We start from the raw sequence: 17935 nt of genomic DNA, 5'->3' as shown, positions 1-17935 counted from the left end.
TACAGCCATAACATATTGAACAAAGGAAGAGGGTACATGTCCAGAACATTTTAATCTTGTTTCTCTCTTTGCTTTGCCTAAGGAATTGCTCTGGACATCAGCCAATGCCTGTGGCCTTCCTTACACACCAGTGAATCCTTTTGCATTTATAGAGCAGAGTGATTTTCTTAACACTTCCCTGATTTAGAAAATTGGCACAATTGTTATTATTGTTGTTATTTTTGTTTGCCTAGTACTAGTGAAGCCTGTGACAGTTGACTTTTGAAGTCCTTAAAGGACTTGGTGCCTGTCACATAGCTGTAGACTTACATGTTCCATTAAGTACTTTACTGCCTTTTCCCCCATATTCTGCTTTCTCTCTTTGAAGAGAAGGGAGTGTTGGACCTTAGGGCCTTCTTTCATGTCCTCCAGGGCTGTTGAGCCATTTACCTCTTTAGGCATGCAGTTATCATACTGTTGTTGGTTTTTGTGCTCTGAGCACTGTAGTAGAAAGAACATAGGATTTTGCCATCAAGAAGAGCTGGGTTTGAACTCTGTCTCCTTAGATACATAGTATGGCCCTGAGCAATTCATGTAGTATTAGGTAGTATTTCATTCAAAAATGGAAATAATATTTTATACCTTGAGAAGGTCAAATAAAATACTTTCTATAAACTAAAAAGTATGAAGTCATGAGGAGTGACCCAGATGGAGGGGAAAGACAGGAGAACTTAGAAACCTAATTTTTGAACCCCAAAATTTGTCCCCACTGACACTCTCTGAAGAGAGGCCTCAGACCTAGGCACCCTTCTCATCCCACGCTTCATACCCCAACACTCTTGAATGTCTACCTTGGGACACCTACAACTTTAGTATCAGACATAGCTAGGTTGGAATCCTGCCCTTGGCCCTCTTGTGTTAACTTGGGAAAGTTATTTAATTCCTCTCAGCTTTAGTTTCTTCATCTAAAAAATGTCCTGCTAAGGAGTTTTGTTTGGATTAAATAAAATAATGTATAGAAACAATAAATCAAAGTCATAGAAAGAATGTAGACCTTGGAATCAGACAGTACCAGAGTTCTGGTCTGGTCTGTCTGTCACTTAGTAGTGGTGTGACCTTGTGGAGTTGCTTACCTACTTTGGTGAATATGAGTTGAGGTGCATAAAGCACCAGATTCATAATTGTGCTCAGTATACATTAGTGTTGTTTTCCTTTTCTCCCAACTCCAGTCAAAAATTAAGAATAGGCTTGCCATGCATGAGCACATAGACTTGTTTGGTTTTGTTTTCACCCTGCCATTTTAACTGCATAGATGTTTTGTCCCCATTGTCTTGACTCCTAAGAGCGTGTGTGTATGTGTTTAAGTAACATATAATAAAATGCACAAATCTTTAGCATTCAGTTAATAAGGCCTGACAGTTGCATACACCCATGTACCATAACCCCAAACACGATAGCATATTTTTATCATTTTTGAAGGATCCCTTATCCCAGTATTTTACCCCCAAATCCTAAGCAAGCACTTTCTTTCTTTTTTTTTTTTATAATTTAACTTTATTTTTTTTTTTTAAACTTACATCCAAATTAGTATATAGTGAAGCAATGATTTCAGGGGCAGATTCCTTAGTGCCCCTTACCCATTTAGCCCATCCCCCCTCCCACAACCCCTCCAGCAACCCTCAGTTTGTTCTCCATTTTTATGAGTCTCTTTTGTTTTGTCCCCCTCCCTGTTTTTATATTATTTTTGTTTCCCTTCCCTTCACCTGTTTTGTCTCTTAAAGTCCTCATATGAGTGAATTCATATGATTTTTGTCTTTTTCTGACTTATTTCACTTAGCATAATACCCTCCAGTTCCATCCACTTAGTTGCAAATGGCAAGATTTCATTCTTTTTGATTGCCAAGTAATACTCCATTGTATATACATATACCACATTTTCTTTATCCATTCATTCATCGATGGACGTTTGGGCTCTTTCCATACTTTGACTATTGTTGATAGTGCTTAAGCAAGCACTTTCTGATTTAAATCACTATAGTTTAGTTTTGCCTGTCCTTGAACTTCTTATAAATGGACCTACGTATTTTTTTGAACTGAGTTCTGCTTTATTTTACTTACCATAATAATTTTGAGATCCATCCATGTTTTTGTGTATTTCAGTAATATGCCCAGCAAAGTTCCCTAGTCTCACTGGTAATGATTGAGTCACTTCTTTCTTCCCAAACCAGTCACAAAAAGGGAACAGTTACCATAGTTGCTGTACCTAATTAAGGTCCATCTCCTAGGGCTCAGGGGTAGCTATGGTCACTTTCCCTAATCATGTGTCCTCAGAGGAAGGCAAGCACCAAAAGTTCATTCTTTTTTATTGTGGCACAGTATTCAGTGAACATACAATTTGTTTATCTATTCTCCTGAGCCCCTAGATTTTAAACAATTTTAAAAATATGCATATCAATTGGGAATAATTTACTGTTGATACACAAATTGGTAAAGGACAGGAAAGTTTACAGGAATTTTGCCACAGGGTAAGTCAGAATTTTTAGCCTCTACCTCTTACCTTCTTGCTTACATTCTTTCTACTTGACCATGGATTAAAAGGGAGAAAATGCCCTTCTGTCTCTGAGTGTCCCCTATATAATAAATTCTTTTTGGCCTCATGCCTAGAAAGTTGTTTATGAGTTGATGGAAGGATATACAATTTCACTGTGCTCTGGAAGGTACTTACCTTGGCAGTCAAAAAATTTATGGGGAATATGCAGTATTCTCCCTGAAAAAATTGTCACATTTTGGCTCCTAATCATCCTCCCCTGTATGATCCTATTTCCTCACTCTCTCTTTGCCCCCCACTTCTGACAGTCCCCTCTCCACAGCTTTGAGCCACTGAGTGTCCTCAGGAGACATTCTGTCTTAAAGTTGTGCTGTTTGCCTGGATGAAATGTACAATGTGCACAAATAGGTTGTAGGAAAGCACATATCTTGGCTCTCCTGGGACATTAATGTCTTTGCTTTGTTCTAGTCAAGTTACATATGAAATAGTTCCTTTCTTTTTCTGACCGTCCCAAGCCCTTCATTCTCTCTCTCTATTGAGTAACCCATGAAGAGTGGAAATTACTTCTCTGCTTTTAACCCTTCTCTTACTAGCTTTATTCTTGCTCCTTAAGACTTTTTTTTTTTTTTTAGTTAATAAAGTGTCTTTTTCTTGTCCCTCAGCTGCAACTTTTGCTTTTTGCGTTGGAGAATTTGTTGCCCCAAGAGAAAGGAGAGACTTCTACATAGGATTGCAGGACTAGAAATGGCCATAGTTAAAGGTTATTTTGGAGAACAAAAGAGAGCCACAGCTCAAGCAATACAATTTTGAACTCAGTGTATTTTTCAATGAGTAATAAGTGTATTTTTCAACGAGTAATAACACTATCTCTTATAACTAGCCTTTGTTAACTTGAGGATAGTTTCTTTTATCTAGACACAAAATGGTGAGGAAACTTAAGACCATGTGATTTGAAGACCTGACTTAACAGTATTCCATGAACATACAACAATTTATCTATTCTCCTGAGCCCCCAGATTTTAAACAATTTAAAAAATAGGAGTATCAGTTGGGAGTAATTTACTCTTGATATACAAATTGGTAAAGGACAGGAAAGTTTACAGGAATTTTGCCACAGGGTAAGTCAGAATGTTTAGCCTCTAGCTACTATCTTCTTGCTTAACATTCTTTCTACTAGGCCATGGATTAAAAGGGAGAAAAAGCCCTTCTGTCTCTGAGTGTCCCCTCTATATTTTAATAGACACTTTTCCAAGAAGTGTCTTCCTAGCCCTCCCAAGAAGACATCCAGATGGCTACAGATACATGAAAAGGTGCTCAACATTACTCATCATCAGGGAAATAAAAATCAAAACCACAATGAGATACTACCTCACACCTGTCAGAATGGTGGCAAGGATGCAGAGAAAGGGGAAACTTTTTGCACTGTTGAGAATGCAAACTGGTGCAGCCACTCTGGAAAACAGCATGGAGGTTCCTCCAAAAGTTAAAAATAAACTATCCTACGACCCAGCGGTTGCACTACTAAGTATTTATCCAAAGGATACAAAAATGCTGATTCGAAGAGGCACATCCATCCCAAGGTTTATAGATAGCAGTACTGTCAACAGTAGCCAAAGTATGGAAAGAGCCCACATGGCCATTGACTGATGAATGGACAGAGAAGTTGTGGTATATATACACAACAGAATATTACTTGCAATCAAAAAGAATGAAATCTTGCCATTTGGAACAACGGGAATGGAACCAGAGTATATTAGGCTAAGTGAAATAAGTTAGAGAAAGACAAATACATGATTTCACTCATATGTGGAATTTAAGAAATAAAACATAAGCAGGTGAACTTAGCGGAAGGGAAGGAAAAATAAAAAGAGAGGGAGGCAAACCATAAGAGACTCTTAAATACAAAGAACAAACTGAGGGTTGCTGGAGGGCTGTTGGGTGGAAGGAAGGACTAAAGGGCTAAATGAGTCATGGGCATTAAAGAGGACACTTGATGGGATGAGCACTGGATGTTATATGTAAATGATAAGTCACTGGGTTCTACTGCTGAAACCAGTACGACACTATACATTAACTAACATGGATTTAAATTTAAAAAATAATAATGCCTAAAAAAAAAGAGAGAGAGTGAGAGGCTGGGAATATTTAGAAAAAGAAGATAAAGTTGTCTCCTGTATGGGACTCACATGGTAGCAGGATTAAGCTTGTTCTTTATGACTTACACAGAGAACAGTAGGGGCCAGTGGCAGAAAGAATAGGAAGATGAGTTTTGCCTCTTTATAATTTCCCCCCAAAAAAGGTTTGTTTCTGGAGAAGACTTTCCCTTCACTAAATGTATACAAACAGTTAGGACGACCATTTTTCAGACTTGATGATTCAGGAACCTGACTGAGAAGGACTATGGATGTAGAAGGATGGAGGTAAATGAGAATGCCTCTGAGTCCCCTTCCAGTTATGAGATTCCATGATTCCTTTGTATCTCTGGTGGACTTTCCATTCTGCCTAGTTTTGGACATCTGTCCCCTTAGTGGAAGTATTGGATAAAGGTTAAGAAAGCAAGTGCTAAAGCCAAATTTCCTGGCTTTGAGCCCTGTTCTACCATTTACCAGTTCAATAACCTTACATTACTTAACTTCTCTGTACCTCAGTTTACTTATCTATAAAATAGTGATAATAAAATATGTATCTCATAAGATTGTTGTAAGATTAAACAGGATACATAAAACACTTTAGTGACACAGTGTAAGCACTCCAAAAATTTTAGCTGATTATTATCATCTTTCTGTCAATTATTTCTACTTCTAAAGCTGGGCTCTTCTGTCTGGTTCAGATGGTCTCTCTTCACATACCATTTCTGACTATGTCAGGATGCTTTTGACTAGAAGGAACAGTAAACTCAACTCAAAAGAGCTTAAATGATAATAAGACTTACGACCTCACATGTTGGGAGGTACCATCCAGGTTGACTAATTCTGTCTATCTCAGCATCAAGGATCCAGGCTTTTTCTATCTGCTCTATCATCCTCTGAGTTTATAGAATGTTGCAGTCCTGCATCATCTGCACACAAGACTATCTTCAGTAGAAGATAACCATTCTTTTCTAGTGGCTTTTTTTCTTCTTTTAAATAGAGTGAATGGCCTTTCCTTTCTTTCTTTCTTTCTTTCTTTCTTTCTTTCTTTCTTTCTTTCTTTCTTTCTTTCTTTCTTTCTTAAATGACCTTTCTTTGAAGCCACTCACCTGGCAAAGTCCTCTCATATTTCACTGGTGATGATTGAGTCACTTGTCCCTTCTCAAACCAGTCACAAAAAGGAAACAATTGCCACAATTGATCTAGCCCACCTTCTCGGGCTCAGGGATAGGGTCACCTTCCTTGATCATGTGTCCTCAGAGGAAGGCAAACACCAAAAGAAAATCTGGGCTAGACTGTTAAGTGTGGAAGAAAGGGGAGATTTGAGTGGTGTGCTAGGATACCTCTTCCTCTGCTATTTGCATTTTCCCTGGAGTAAGAATTACTTTATCTTTTATAGCTCATTAAATGCTGGTAGTCTCAGTGGAAATGCCTATCAAAATTCTTAAAAGTGGATGGATCGTTAATCACTGTCTTATGGGTGTTTTTAAGAATCTAAAGCTCAAGTTTTTCTGTTTCCCAATGAATGAAGAAAACCATGTAGCTCCTTAAAACTGCAGTTGGGGAGCACCTGGCTGGCTCAGTCAGTAGAGCATGCAACTCTTGATCTCGGGTTGAGTTCAAGCCCCACATTGGGCATAGAGCCTGCTTAAAAAATAAATAAATAAATAATTTTTAAAACCCTGCAGTTGGAATATATGACCATATTCCACGGGTGACTATTATGAAAGACCTTTTTTTTGTTTGGTTGATTTTTCCCATAGTGCTTTGGCTGAAAACAGTGTTTGGACACTGAAGTTGGTCTAGGTATCCAGATAGTTGAGCCTTTTCCAACTTCTTTGTGAAGAGGAGCTGCAAAGTTGTCATTCTGATTTGAAGAAATACACCTATTTGGTAATTGAGACCTAGAAAAAGAAACACCCAGTCGCTTTATATTTTTCTGTTTCACTGTCCCCCTTTTTAAATTGAGATACAAAGAGCATATAGTTTTGTGTAAGTTTAAGGTGTACAACATAATGACGTACATATATACCATGAAATGATTACCATAGTGTTTACCTAACATTCCTCTCCTTATGTAGCTACAAAAAATTTTTTTTCCTTGTGATGAGAACTTTTAGGATCTACTGTCTTAACAACTTTCAAATATACTTTACAGCAGCATTAACTATGGTCATCATGTTGTACTTTGCATCCCCAGTACGTTTTGTCTTCTAAATGGAAGCTGCTACCTTTTGACCAGCTTCATCCAATTTCCCCACTCCCCAACTGTCACATTCTCTTTCTGACAGAGAACTCTGTTTGAGGCTATTTAAGCCTGAAAAAGAAAAATATTCAAGGTCAATTACATGATACAAGAAGCAAACTTAATTTTGTGGGACTCCGCAGCAGATTTAGCATCAAGATTGAAACCATTTATAGCTTATTATAGGGAAAAACTATAGAGTATAAGAGTTAAGACTGCTTAAGAAGTGGTGAGATGATACTGTGCCAGGAGTTTTCTCAGAGAGGCTTGTAGGCTCTTCTCAGGAGGGTACAGAAAGGAGGTCTGATATCGGGAGGTGGGGGGAAATTGCATGAAGTCATATTTAAGATCTCTTCCAATTCTGATCTCTATTGATGTTTCCCACCTAAGAGATATGGAAAAGGCATGTGCTGGGTTTTATTACACTTCAAACTGGAGACAATGGATGCCTGATTTACCCATGGGAGAAAAAACAAATATGTGTATATGCAGTCTCCATGTACAGCCAATGATCCATAAAGCTTCGTGGGTTCGTAGAAGTCTTTTTATAGAATCCTCTAGGTAATAGATCCAGTTAGTTAAAAAATAGAATATTGGCCATTTTATTGTGTAGTTTGTTTCTTCCAGTATTTGTCATCTTAAATTCAACTGTATGACTGTGATTGTATGAATGACTCTCTGGCCTTTTAAAGGGCCTTCATTTAGCCCTGTGCCAACCAAGTCTCTAGGCAGCTGCCCAAGAGTCACCACAAGGTGAACAAAGCAATAATCTTGCAGACTGTTTAACTTATGCCAGGATGAGATTACCTGTGCTCCTTAAGAGCCTTCAGGGTCTTATCATTTAAACTGATTTGAAGGAGGAAAAAATGCCTGGTGTGACAGTTTTCTTGAATCATTGCTATTTGTTTGGCTCTGTTTCTAAGGCCACATGGAATAGATACGAAGTCTGGGAGAGTTTCTAGTCTTATCTTTTTTTTTTTTTTTTAAGTTTATTTATTTTGAGAGAGGGAAAGCACAAGTGGAAGAAGGTCAGAGAAAGAGGAGAGAGTGAGAATCCCAAGTAGGCTCCACACTGCCAGCGCAGAGCCCGATGTGGGGCTCCAACTCACAAACCGTGAGATCATGACCCAGTCTGAAGTCGGACACTTAACCGACTGAGCCACCCAGGTGCCCCCCCCTAGTCTTCTCTTTTTAAAGAAAGGAAAGAAGCATTCAGAATTGAAGTAGTCTGTAATCTATGTAAGGAGCAACCTCAGCAAACTTGTGTTTGAGTGTGTGCGTGGATTACTGTGTTGATTGACTTCATTACAGGACTTCCCAGGTGTCAATAGTAATGAAGAGCTGGCCGCCCCTGCAGTATGGATGCTCTGTATCATTGGGAGACTGTAGAATGACTGAACAAATAGTGAATAACAAAGCAAAGATTTTCTCTTCCTTCAGGGAGAGACCCAGTTTTTATAAAGGACAGCTGACCACAAAGCTCGCTACTCCTTCAGTTTGCTTAAGCTAAAGGAAAGAATTTATAAACCATCTCCTGATTTTGCTGCTTTTTGGTGGGGGAGACACTTGAAGTTGGTAACATTGTTGTGGTTTGTGGTAACTGTGGAAGTTCTCCCTTGGGAAAGGAGAGTAGTCCTCTCTGGTGGTGAATAGAGGTTTATGGTGTTTTTCTTCTTTTTGGAGAGAGTCTAGTGAGTTAACTCTATCATGTGCTCAAGCTGAAAATGTGAGCAGATTTCTGTAGGAAACAAGGGGGGCAAATAAAATGCTAAGAGGGCTCATACTACATTGCTTCAGAATTGACTCCTGGTGAATCTCAAGGTTATTATGCTGGGTAAAAGAATCCAGGTAATGTGTGATGTAAAATTCTAACAAATGAAGGCTAATCTGTAGTAACAGCAGATCAGTGGTAGGCTGTGGGTGATGGAGAGGGGAGGAAGGGCTTACAAAAGAGCCAGAGACTTTTGGGGTGATGAATGTGCTCACTACATTGGTTGTAATGATGATTTCCCAGGTGTGTGCATGTTTCATAATTAAATTGTATGTTTTAAATATATGCAGTTTATCATATGCCAGCTTTACCTCAATAAAGCTTTTATTATTTTTTTAAGACTTTATTTTTAAGTAATCTCTACACCCAGTGTGGGGTTCGAACTCACAACCCCAAGATCAAGAGTTGCACATTCCACCAACAGCCAGCCAGGCACCCCTACCTCAATAAAGCTTTTTTTAAAAAAAATTTTTTTTTCAACGTTTATTTATTTTTGGGACAGAGAGAGACAGAGCATGAACAGGGGAGGGGCAGAGAGAGAGGGAGACACAGAATCGGAAACAGGCTCCAGGCTCTGAGCCATCAGCCCAGAGCCCGACGCGGGGCTCGAACTCACGGACCGCGAGATCGTGACCTGGCTGAAGTCGGACGCCCAACCGACTGCGCCACCCAGGCGCCCCAATAAAGCTTTTTTTAAAAGAAGAAATTAATCCAGGGGCAGCAGTTATTCAGAGACCCTTTTCTGGGTTACAGGGTGACTGCTGCAGACTAGTGTGAAATACAAGTCTTGTGTGTATGGATAAACACTTCCTGTTTAATGCGTCTGATGTTTCTTTAGGAGTCCATAGGGGCTACTGTATTATATCGAAGAAGATGTCTAACAGTAACACTACTCAAGAGACCCTGGAAATAATGAAAGAATCAGAAAAAAAACTGGTGGAAGAATCTGTAAACAAAAACAAGTTTGTATCTAAGACTCCAAGTAAGGAAGAAACTGAGAAAGAGAGTGAAGATACTAGTTTGCGTCAGGAGACACAGGTAAGAATTAGAAGTACATCATATGCACACTCATTATACCAGAATAGAATGGTCAGCATAAGTGGTATTGGCAGTCTGTAAGAAGCCAGTCACTTGACTCTTCCTAAAAACCTATTTTCCAGCTTTCAAGAACTGTCTCCTTCCTTTTTTATCATAAAATGTCCACAGTGAAGTCTAAAGAAGACAGAGTAATTTCCTAATCCATTTGGACCTGAGTTACACTGGTTCTTGCTACCTTTTGATATTTTTGAACTATCAAAAAATAAACTGTATACAAACACATTATTTAACAAGTCATAATATGGCTCATACAATAAATTCTTAAAATTACAGCTGCCTGGCTTTACACACAGTGTTAAATTCATATCCTGGTTGTGTTAAAGCAGTCAGCATTTTCTGGGTCAGAAATAATCTCTGAACTTGCCACTTGCGAAGTGAGTGAGAAGAATTTCACTCTTTGGTTGCCATGTTGTTTTCCCTCCAGATTCGTAGTGCAGTGCAGATATGATGGCAGTAGATGGCCAGCCGAGCTTCCTCCAGGGCTCCTGTTTGATACCCAGACAGCTAAGACTCTGAGCCTCTAGTTTACCTGTTCTAGTCCTCTCTTTTCTGTGGTCACTGCTAGTTTCCTGTGTTACCCAGATCCAGATTATATAAATCCTTTCCTTCGTGCCCAGGGGTTAGACTGGTCTTCATTGTATGCTTAGGAGATAGACAGTAAGAAGTTAGTTTAAAAAGCAGTGGCAACCACTAGAAACTTGAAACATAATTTCTTTTGGGGCGCCTGGGTGGCGCAGTCGGTTAAGCGTCCGACTTCAGCCAGGTCACGATCTCACGGTCTGTGAGTTCGAGCCCCGCGTCGGGCTCTGGGCTGATGGCTCAGAGCCTGGAGCCTGTTTCCGATTCTGTGTCTCCTTCTCTCTCTGCCCCTCCCCCGTTCATGCTCTGTCTCTCTCTGTCCCAAAAATAAATAAACGTTGAAAAAAAAAAAAAAAGAAAAAAAAGAAACATAATTTCTTTTGACAACCCAATTCATCTAGGCTTTTTCTTCTTAAGAGATTAAAACAGCAACAACATAAAGGGATGAATTAAAATCAGACAGCTCTCTGAAATATTTTGTTCTCCTGCTGCCTGTTCTTCTACTGTCTTTCCACTTAACAGCTTGCCAGATCTCTGTCCTGGCTGCTTTTCTTTCCATTATCTTTTGCATCTGAGTTGTCATTCCCCGCCCATCCTCCCAGAGTTTGTAGAGACAGTCTGCCACCGTTCCAGCTATACTTTCAGCCTCCACTGATACCAATAATGAATTTTAAATCCTCAGGACAGATAAGTGATGAATGTTTAATTATGTGCTGTCATATTACATGGAAGGTAGTAATTAAATGAACTTCTGGATCCAAGTTATTCTAAGGAGACCACTTGAAGAGGTGTTCTGAACTCCTGTTGTGTGTACTCCTTGAAGATAGGCAGAAAAGAAGGGATGTGTACAGGTGTTACACACCTTATAGACACTCAGTTCAAGAATGTTTTCACCTGGATATACAAATAGATCGTGTCGGAGGTTGGAAGGGAACTCGCCTCCCCTCTGACTTGTTGCTGCTGCTGGAGCAGGTGGAGCTGCTGCTGCCATCTGCTGGAGCTCCTGATCCTTCTAGAAGTCTTTAGTCTTGTCCCACCCTTCAGAAGCCCTCTCCCCTCCGCCATTTCCCAACAGATCATGTGCCCTTTCAAGAGCACTAAAAATTCTGCTCTTTCTCCTACCTTTCCCTGCCCCTCCCCCCGACTCATACCCTGGAAGTCTCCCCAGGAGTCTTACTGATGCTGTCAAGGGAGTGCTTCTTATGAAGTTGGAGTTAGAAAGTTTGCAGAAAGAGGACTTTCATTACTTGCACTGTGTGAGATGTATTATTAGAATCAGCAAATGGAACTCAGAACGTCTTTCATATGCAAAGTGCTATAAAAGGCAGGTTCTGAGACTGAATTTTGAATGGGCAAATTAACCCTGACGTAACACCTGTCTTCAGCCAACCAGCTGAGTGTGACCTTCTAGCTGGGCTTTCTGCCTTCAAATTTGTGATCCTTTTGGATTCATCTACCATACTGCTTTATACAGATGGCCATGAAATAGAGATCTGATTATGTTCATTTTTTTCAAACGTTCTGTGTGTCTCATTGTCCTAGGCCAAGACCCAGATTTGTCAGCATGGCATATTGTGACCTAGTCCCTTGCCTGGCCATCCGCCTCTGGCATTCTGTGCATCGGCGTTATCTGATTCATTGGTCCCTGTTATAAGTAAGAGCTGAAAAGTTTGGAGAAAGCATGCTTTCTTTGCGTAGAATGCCTTATGTGGTATTCTTTTCTTGGCCTCCTCCAACGCCTGAACCTCCCACGCCAGCATCTGTCTAATACCTGTTTATCCGTCAAAACTCTGTTGAGATGTGTCTTTCTCCAGGAAGCCTTCCCTGACAACCTTAATCACCCATTGCAGGTCTACACTGTATATAATTCTTTGAGTAATGCCTATCTCTGTCTCCTTCACAGAACTATAAGCTCAGTGAAGCCCAGGATTAGGTCAGTTTGGGCTCACCATTGTATCTCTAAGGCCCACACAGTTCTTGGCAGGCACTCAATATCTGTGAATGTATGTGTTTGTGAATTACTAGGTCTGGGTTAGACACTTGCACCATGTGCTCCTATGGCACTGCATAACTATTTCTGGAATGCATTTGTACTGTATTGTAATTGTCTATTTGTCTGTCTTCTCCAACAGGATTATGAGTCCCTTTTGGACAAGGTTTGTGTTTTTTATCTCTGTATCCTCCAGTAGTTAGCGTGGTGCCTGGTACATATTAGACTTTAAGTACGTGTTTGACAATGAAATGAAAACTATCCATTCTGGAAGTAAGCAGATTCATACATTGCTTGTAAGGCTATAAATTGGAATAATCTCTTTGAAGGGCAATTTGGCAATACTTTATAATAAATTTTTAATTAAAAAAAATTTTTTAATTGGACTACAGATATACTGTATTTGTAGATGTGCTTAATGATGTGGTCATTGAAGCATTGTTTATACAAACGAAAGATGAGAAATATCCTAAATGGCATGATTTAAGGGACTGGTAAAATAAGTTATGGGATAGCCACAGAGTGAAATACCATATTAGACATTAAGCAAAGCAGTAGATCTTCCATAGAATAACATCTGTGAAAAAAAAGTTTAAAGGCAAGGTTCAGAGCAGTGTGTACAATATACATCTATTTGGTTTAAAAAAAAAGAAAGAAAACCTGTGTGTGCACATGTACAATAAGCTTCTACATATTCATAAAAGATATATGGAAAGATGACAAGAAAATCAGTACTACTTGAGTCATTAGGAGAGAACCAGGTGGCTGGGGGACAGATATGAAAGGAGACTTATTATATATACCCCCATTATACCTCTTGAATGTTTGTGCTCTGTGTATGTTACTACCTTTTTGAAAAAACAGTTGACACATTCCTGGACTATGGCTCTTCCCTTACTGTGACATCTCTTACATTGACCAGACTCACCATCATTTCTTACTTTTTCCATCTGCCTTCCTGATTTTCCATTTTGCATTGTGGCAGTGTTGTTTGGTAACTAGTGAAGAGGAAAAAGGAAAGAAATCCTCACCTACCCAGAACCCTACTGGTACTCTGCCTTTGTCTTGTTTTCCCTTCGCCACCTAACCTCAGTTCTCTCCATACTTCAATGGCAGTGAGTTCCATTCTGAACATCTGAGAAGCCCTAGGTACTTCATCCCATACATAACCCTACCTCATCTCTTCCCAAAAGCCCCCATTTTGACTTTGCAACTGTTCAGAGACCCCATCAATTAATTCGTTGTTTCTTCCCTCATCCTACCACAGGCCCTCATTCTTCATCTTCTTCAGCTTCTATTCTGCTCCTTACCCACTCTTTTTACCCTCCCTTTGCTCTGGAAGTCTTGTCCATATCTTCCATGCTCCCTTAGTTTTATCCTGTCCCAGACAGGCTATAAGAGCCACAACCAGGTGCTTAGAACTGGGAGGATTCTCATCCTCAGTGAGGGAGACATTTGGCAAGAAGTGTCTTCATTCCATATCAGCAGCCATAGGGACAGGTCCTTTGAGTATCTCAAGTTGGAACTCTGAATGTGTTTTCCTATAAAGATGTTACAATAAGTGATGATTAAGGGCCATATTGCCTGTTCATTATGGGTTAACTAGGCTCCTGTGATCATGCTTGGGAAAAAGCACTCTGTCAGTGCTATGGTAGTGACATTTCCAGAAGCCTCCTAATTAAGAGAGAATTCTGTGGTTTATCCAAAAGTAATTTTTATTAACCTGTGAAGGCTAACCAGTAAGTGTCTTCCTATTCATTTTCTTCATGGTAAGTGGTGATGTGCTATAGGTGGCCCGTGGTCCCTTCCGTGTCACAGTTGCTAGGGCTGTAGCAGAGGGGGACGGGGGGACAACTACACCAAGTGGTTCTCATCATAGTTTAGCTACTGTAATGCTTTTTCTTTGTAAACTTGTATTGTTTTTAACCTAAGTGCTGATTTTCTACACCTTTAATATTTTCTAATCCCCTTGTAACAGAGGCGGACATCCAGCCATGGTCATGCCAGGAAAAGAGCCAAGGTGAGAGCGCTTTCTCTACATAGTAGTCCCCCCTTATCTGAGGTTTCACTTTCCATGGTTTTACTTACCACACTTCAACCATAGTCCAGGAGTAGATGATCCTCCTTTTGATATATCATCAGAAGTTCATTGGTAGCCTACTGATACGTCACAATGCCTGTAGCATGCACCTCACTCCATCTCATCATGTAGGCATTTTATCATCTCACATCATCCCAAGAAAAAGAATGAGTACAGTACAGTAGGATGTTTTGGGTGGGGGGGGGGGGGGAGAGACCACAGTTATGTAAGTTTTATTATAGTGTAATTGTTCTATTTTATTGTTGTTATTGTTCATCTGTTACTGTGCCTAATTTATAAATTAAACATTATCTTAGGTATGTATGTATAGGGAAAAAAACATAATATATATAGGGTTCAGTACTATCCATAGTTTTACGCCTCCACTGGGGGTCTTGGGAAAGTATCCCAGATGATAAGAGGGGACTACTGTAGCTTCTTTTCTACTGTTATTAGTAATACATTTCACAATGGACTTATCATTAATATCTACTTTATTTGGATTATATATAGGCAAAGTTTTTCTGCCTGCACTTTATACTCTAATTGTGAATGTGCACACACACATGCACACATTTCCTATTGGAGGGTCTGGCTTTATTTTTCTCCATTACCTTTAGTTCAGCCACAGTCTATTTCTGATGCCCAGCTGTAGTCTGTCACAAAGCCTGAGCACATTGGTACTGGTTCTGCTGGAAAGCCAGTTTCTCTCCTCACCCCTGGTTTCTCTAGGAGTACTATGAGTGTTATTTTTCCCTCCAACATTTTTTTCCCATTTACCCTTCAAGATAAATCCTGCACCATTAGTAGAAATGACTCAACAGTTTTGGACATCCTAAAAATACAGCCTTTGGCGGGGCGGAGGGGGGGTACTTTTTAGGTTGGGCCAGGGAGGAGGATTTTGTTTTTAATCATTTTTTGATAAAATTAGCACATCACAGACTATTTTGAGCAGCGTTATCAAGGAGGACTATATGTGTTAGTGTGTGATGGCTTTTTAATTTTAGTTGAGGGAACAATAAAATATTAAACCTTTCTTGGGGCACCTGAGTAGCTCAGTGACTTGAGTGTCCAACTCTTGATTTCAACTCAGGTCATGATCCCAGGATCATGGCATCAAGCCCTGCATTGGGCTCCATGCTGAGTGTGAAGCCTGCTTAAGATTTTCTCTCTCCCTATTCCCCTCTCCCCCACTGACACGTGGGCGCGCGCTTTCTCTCTCTCTCTCTCTCTCTCTCTCTCTCTCTCTCTCTCTCTGTCTCTAAAATAAAAAAATAAAAAATAAATTTTAAAAACCCAAAAAACCCTTTCTTGCAGTGAGAAGAATTGTCACCAGAGTAATAATTAAGGGTGTCTACTCCACCCCCTTTCCCCCCAAAAAAGCAATGGCAGAATTTGGGAGTGGCTCAGACAGTATGTGGCTTGGATTTGAACACCACACATAGGATAAATTGAGTCTGTGTTTTGCCTGACATGGCCTAAATCCACAGTGATGGGCTTGATGTTAAAGTTTACAACAGAAGGTGTTCACTTCTACTTAATTTCCACCCAAGCTTTTTGAGATAAGTAAGACAGTTGTTATGTCCATTTTACAGATTAGGTAACTTGGGTTTATAGAGACTGAGTGAATTTGACAAGATATTCATTAGTAAGTGGCAGAACTTGGCTTGAAGTCAGTTCTTCAGACTTGCGAGTTCTTTGCACTATACTGCACAACGCAGAACACACATGCCATGTTTTGTGCTATTATATTTACTGTAAACCTTGATTTTATTATAAGAACTCTTAGTAAATGTTTATAGGTAGATTTCCAGTGAGTCAATTCTATAATTTTTGGCTTTGGGGATCCTTAGGAGAGCAATGATTTGCAAAGTATTCTTTAGCCAGCGAAAGTAAACCAAGTGCATTAGCTTCTTACCACGTTAAATCCCAAATGTTATAAAAATTTCTTTCTCTTTACTCTTTTCAGACACTTCTTTCCATACCCTTGCCACCTCAGGTTTAGAGTCATTTAGCATTTATTATCACTCTGTTCTAGGCACTGTGTTAACATAGTTTATTTCACTTAATTCTCACAAGCCATCCTTTAAGTATTTTTATCTCCATTTCATTGAGGGAAAAACAGAGATCCAGAGAGGTCAAGTAGTTTGCTCAGGGTCTCTCATAGCTCATGAGCACAAAAGCAGGAGTTGAAGCTAGGACTTCTGGCTCTTAAATCCAGTATCTACTAAGCTCTGCTACTGTGTATTTTCAGTAAACCTCTGAATCTGAAATTGGTAGAGAAAGGAGGTAGAGAAAGCTAAGTGAAGTGGTTTTCCTATCATCTGTTCAAGGTAGCCATTTTGTTTTTATATGTCTACTAATGTAAGCAGGGGAATTATCTTTGAAGTAAATCAGGAACTGGCAAGTAAGGCCTGTTTGAAGGGAAAAACAAAAAAACCTGTACTTAATGGAAGCAGCAACTAACAGAGCCAAAGAGGATACCCTTCGTTCAGCGAAAAGCTTTCTGAATGTCCACCAAGTGAGTAATATATATATATTTGTTTGTTTGTTTGTTTGTTCGTTTCAGTCTAATTCCAAGCTGAAGTTGGTGCGCAGCCTGGCAGTGTGTGAGGAGTCCTCTGTCCCTTTTGCTGATGGGCCACTGGAAACCCAGGTATGTCCTTTATAAGAGTAAGTGTAACTTTTGAGTTTGGCCATTGTTTGGTAAACTGTAGTGTAACAACCACAGCATCAGCATTAGGCCTGGAAACCAGGGTAGAAGGGGCTTCAAAACAGGTGGTTGTGGTAAAGCAGGGTGCATGGGTGAGAACATGAAGCATAGGTCTTCACACCTGGACCACCTGAGATGATGCAGATGAGGAGATCCCAGGGTTGAATCTTGTTTTCCCACCCACACTTTTTCCCTCTGGTGATTAGAACCGTATCTGTCCAGTTTCTATGCCAAGAACAGCCAGTGTAACTTGAGCTCTCCATATAGTGGCTGTGATCGTTGGCAGAAAAGGCTTGGCTTTTCACCCTTTTGGTAGAACAAAAACTAAGACAATTTAATCAACAAAATACTATCTTCTGTAACTCAAGATTTCCCTTCTATGACATTTCAAGGGAGAGTAAAATCCTGTGGGAGAATTGAAATTCTTTTCCCCCTTTGATAATATTCCTCTTTTCTCTTGTCTAAGGATATAATTCAGTTGCACATCAGCTGCCCCTCTGACAAAGAGGAAGAAAAATCCACAAAAGATGTCTCTGAAAAGGAAGACAAGGAGAAAAACAAAGAAAAGGTCCCAAGGAAGATGCTTTCTAGAGGTGAGGACTTTCCCCACCTCTCTTGTGTCCTATGTAGTGCTCTGTAGTGTCTTTTCCTTCCATCTTGGAACCTGCTGACCTTACTGGCCCAACAGTTCCTAGTGTCTTGCTGACTTGGGGAGGTGCCTAACTAGGTAGGTTACTTTCTTTGCTGATTTAGCCAACCCTGCCTTAGGGGCTAACATGCTATAGAGAGCTACTCTGTTTATG

At 39.9% G+C, this 17935-nt stretch overlaps 1 protein-coding gene across 24 annotated transcripts in view; it reads left to right on the top strand.

Moving 5' to 3' along the window:
• Positions 1 to 17935, top strand: part of R3HDM2 (R3H domain containing 2) — a 161950-nt gene that overhangs the window by 108722 nt on the left and 35293 nt on the right. For 15 of the 24 annotated variants that reach the window (XM_030322994.1, XM_030322996.1, XM_030322991.1 and 12 more), the window contains 5 exons: positions 9511 to 9710; positions 12482 to 12505; positions 14318 to 14359; positions 16989 to 17075; positions 17599 to 17725. In XM_030322994.1, the coding sequence (XP_030178854.1) occupies positions 9511 to 9710; positions 12482 to 12505; positions 14318 to 14359; positions 16989 to 17075; positions 17599 to 17725 (480 nt within the window). The remainder of the gene's footprint in view (positions 1 to 9510; positions 9711 to 12481; positions 12506 to 14317; positions 14360 to 16988; positions 17076 to 17598; positions 17726 to 17935) is intronic. The other 9 variants (XM_030323009.1, XM_030322998.1, XM_030322992.1 and 6 more) reach the window with 1 other exon arrangement.

This window comes from Lynx canadensis, chromosome B4 (assembly GCF_007474595.2).
Source record: "Lynx canadensis isolate LIC74 chromosome B4, mLynCan4.pri.v2, whole genome shotgun sequence".
In the NCBI taxonomy this organism is placed as follows: domain Eukaryota; kingdom Metazoa; phylum Chordata; class Mammalia; order Carnivora; family Felidae; genus Lynx; species Lynx canadensis.
The sequence above is the reverse complement of the archived record's forward strand: the minus strand, read 5'-3'. Positions and strand labels throughout refer to the sequence as shown.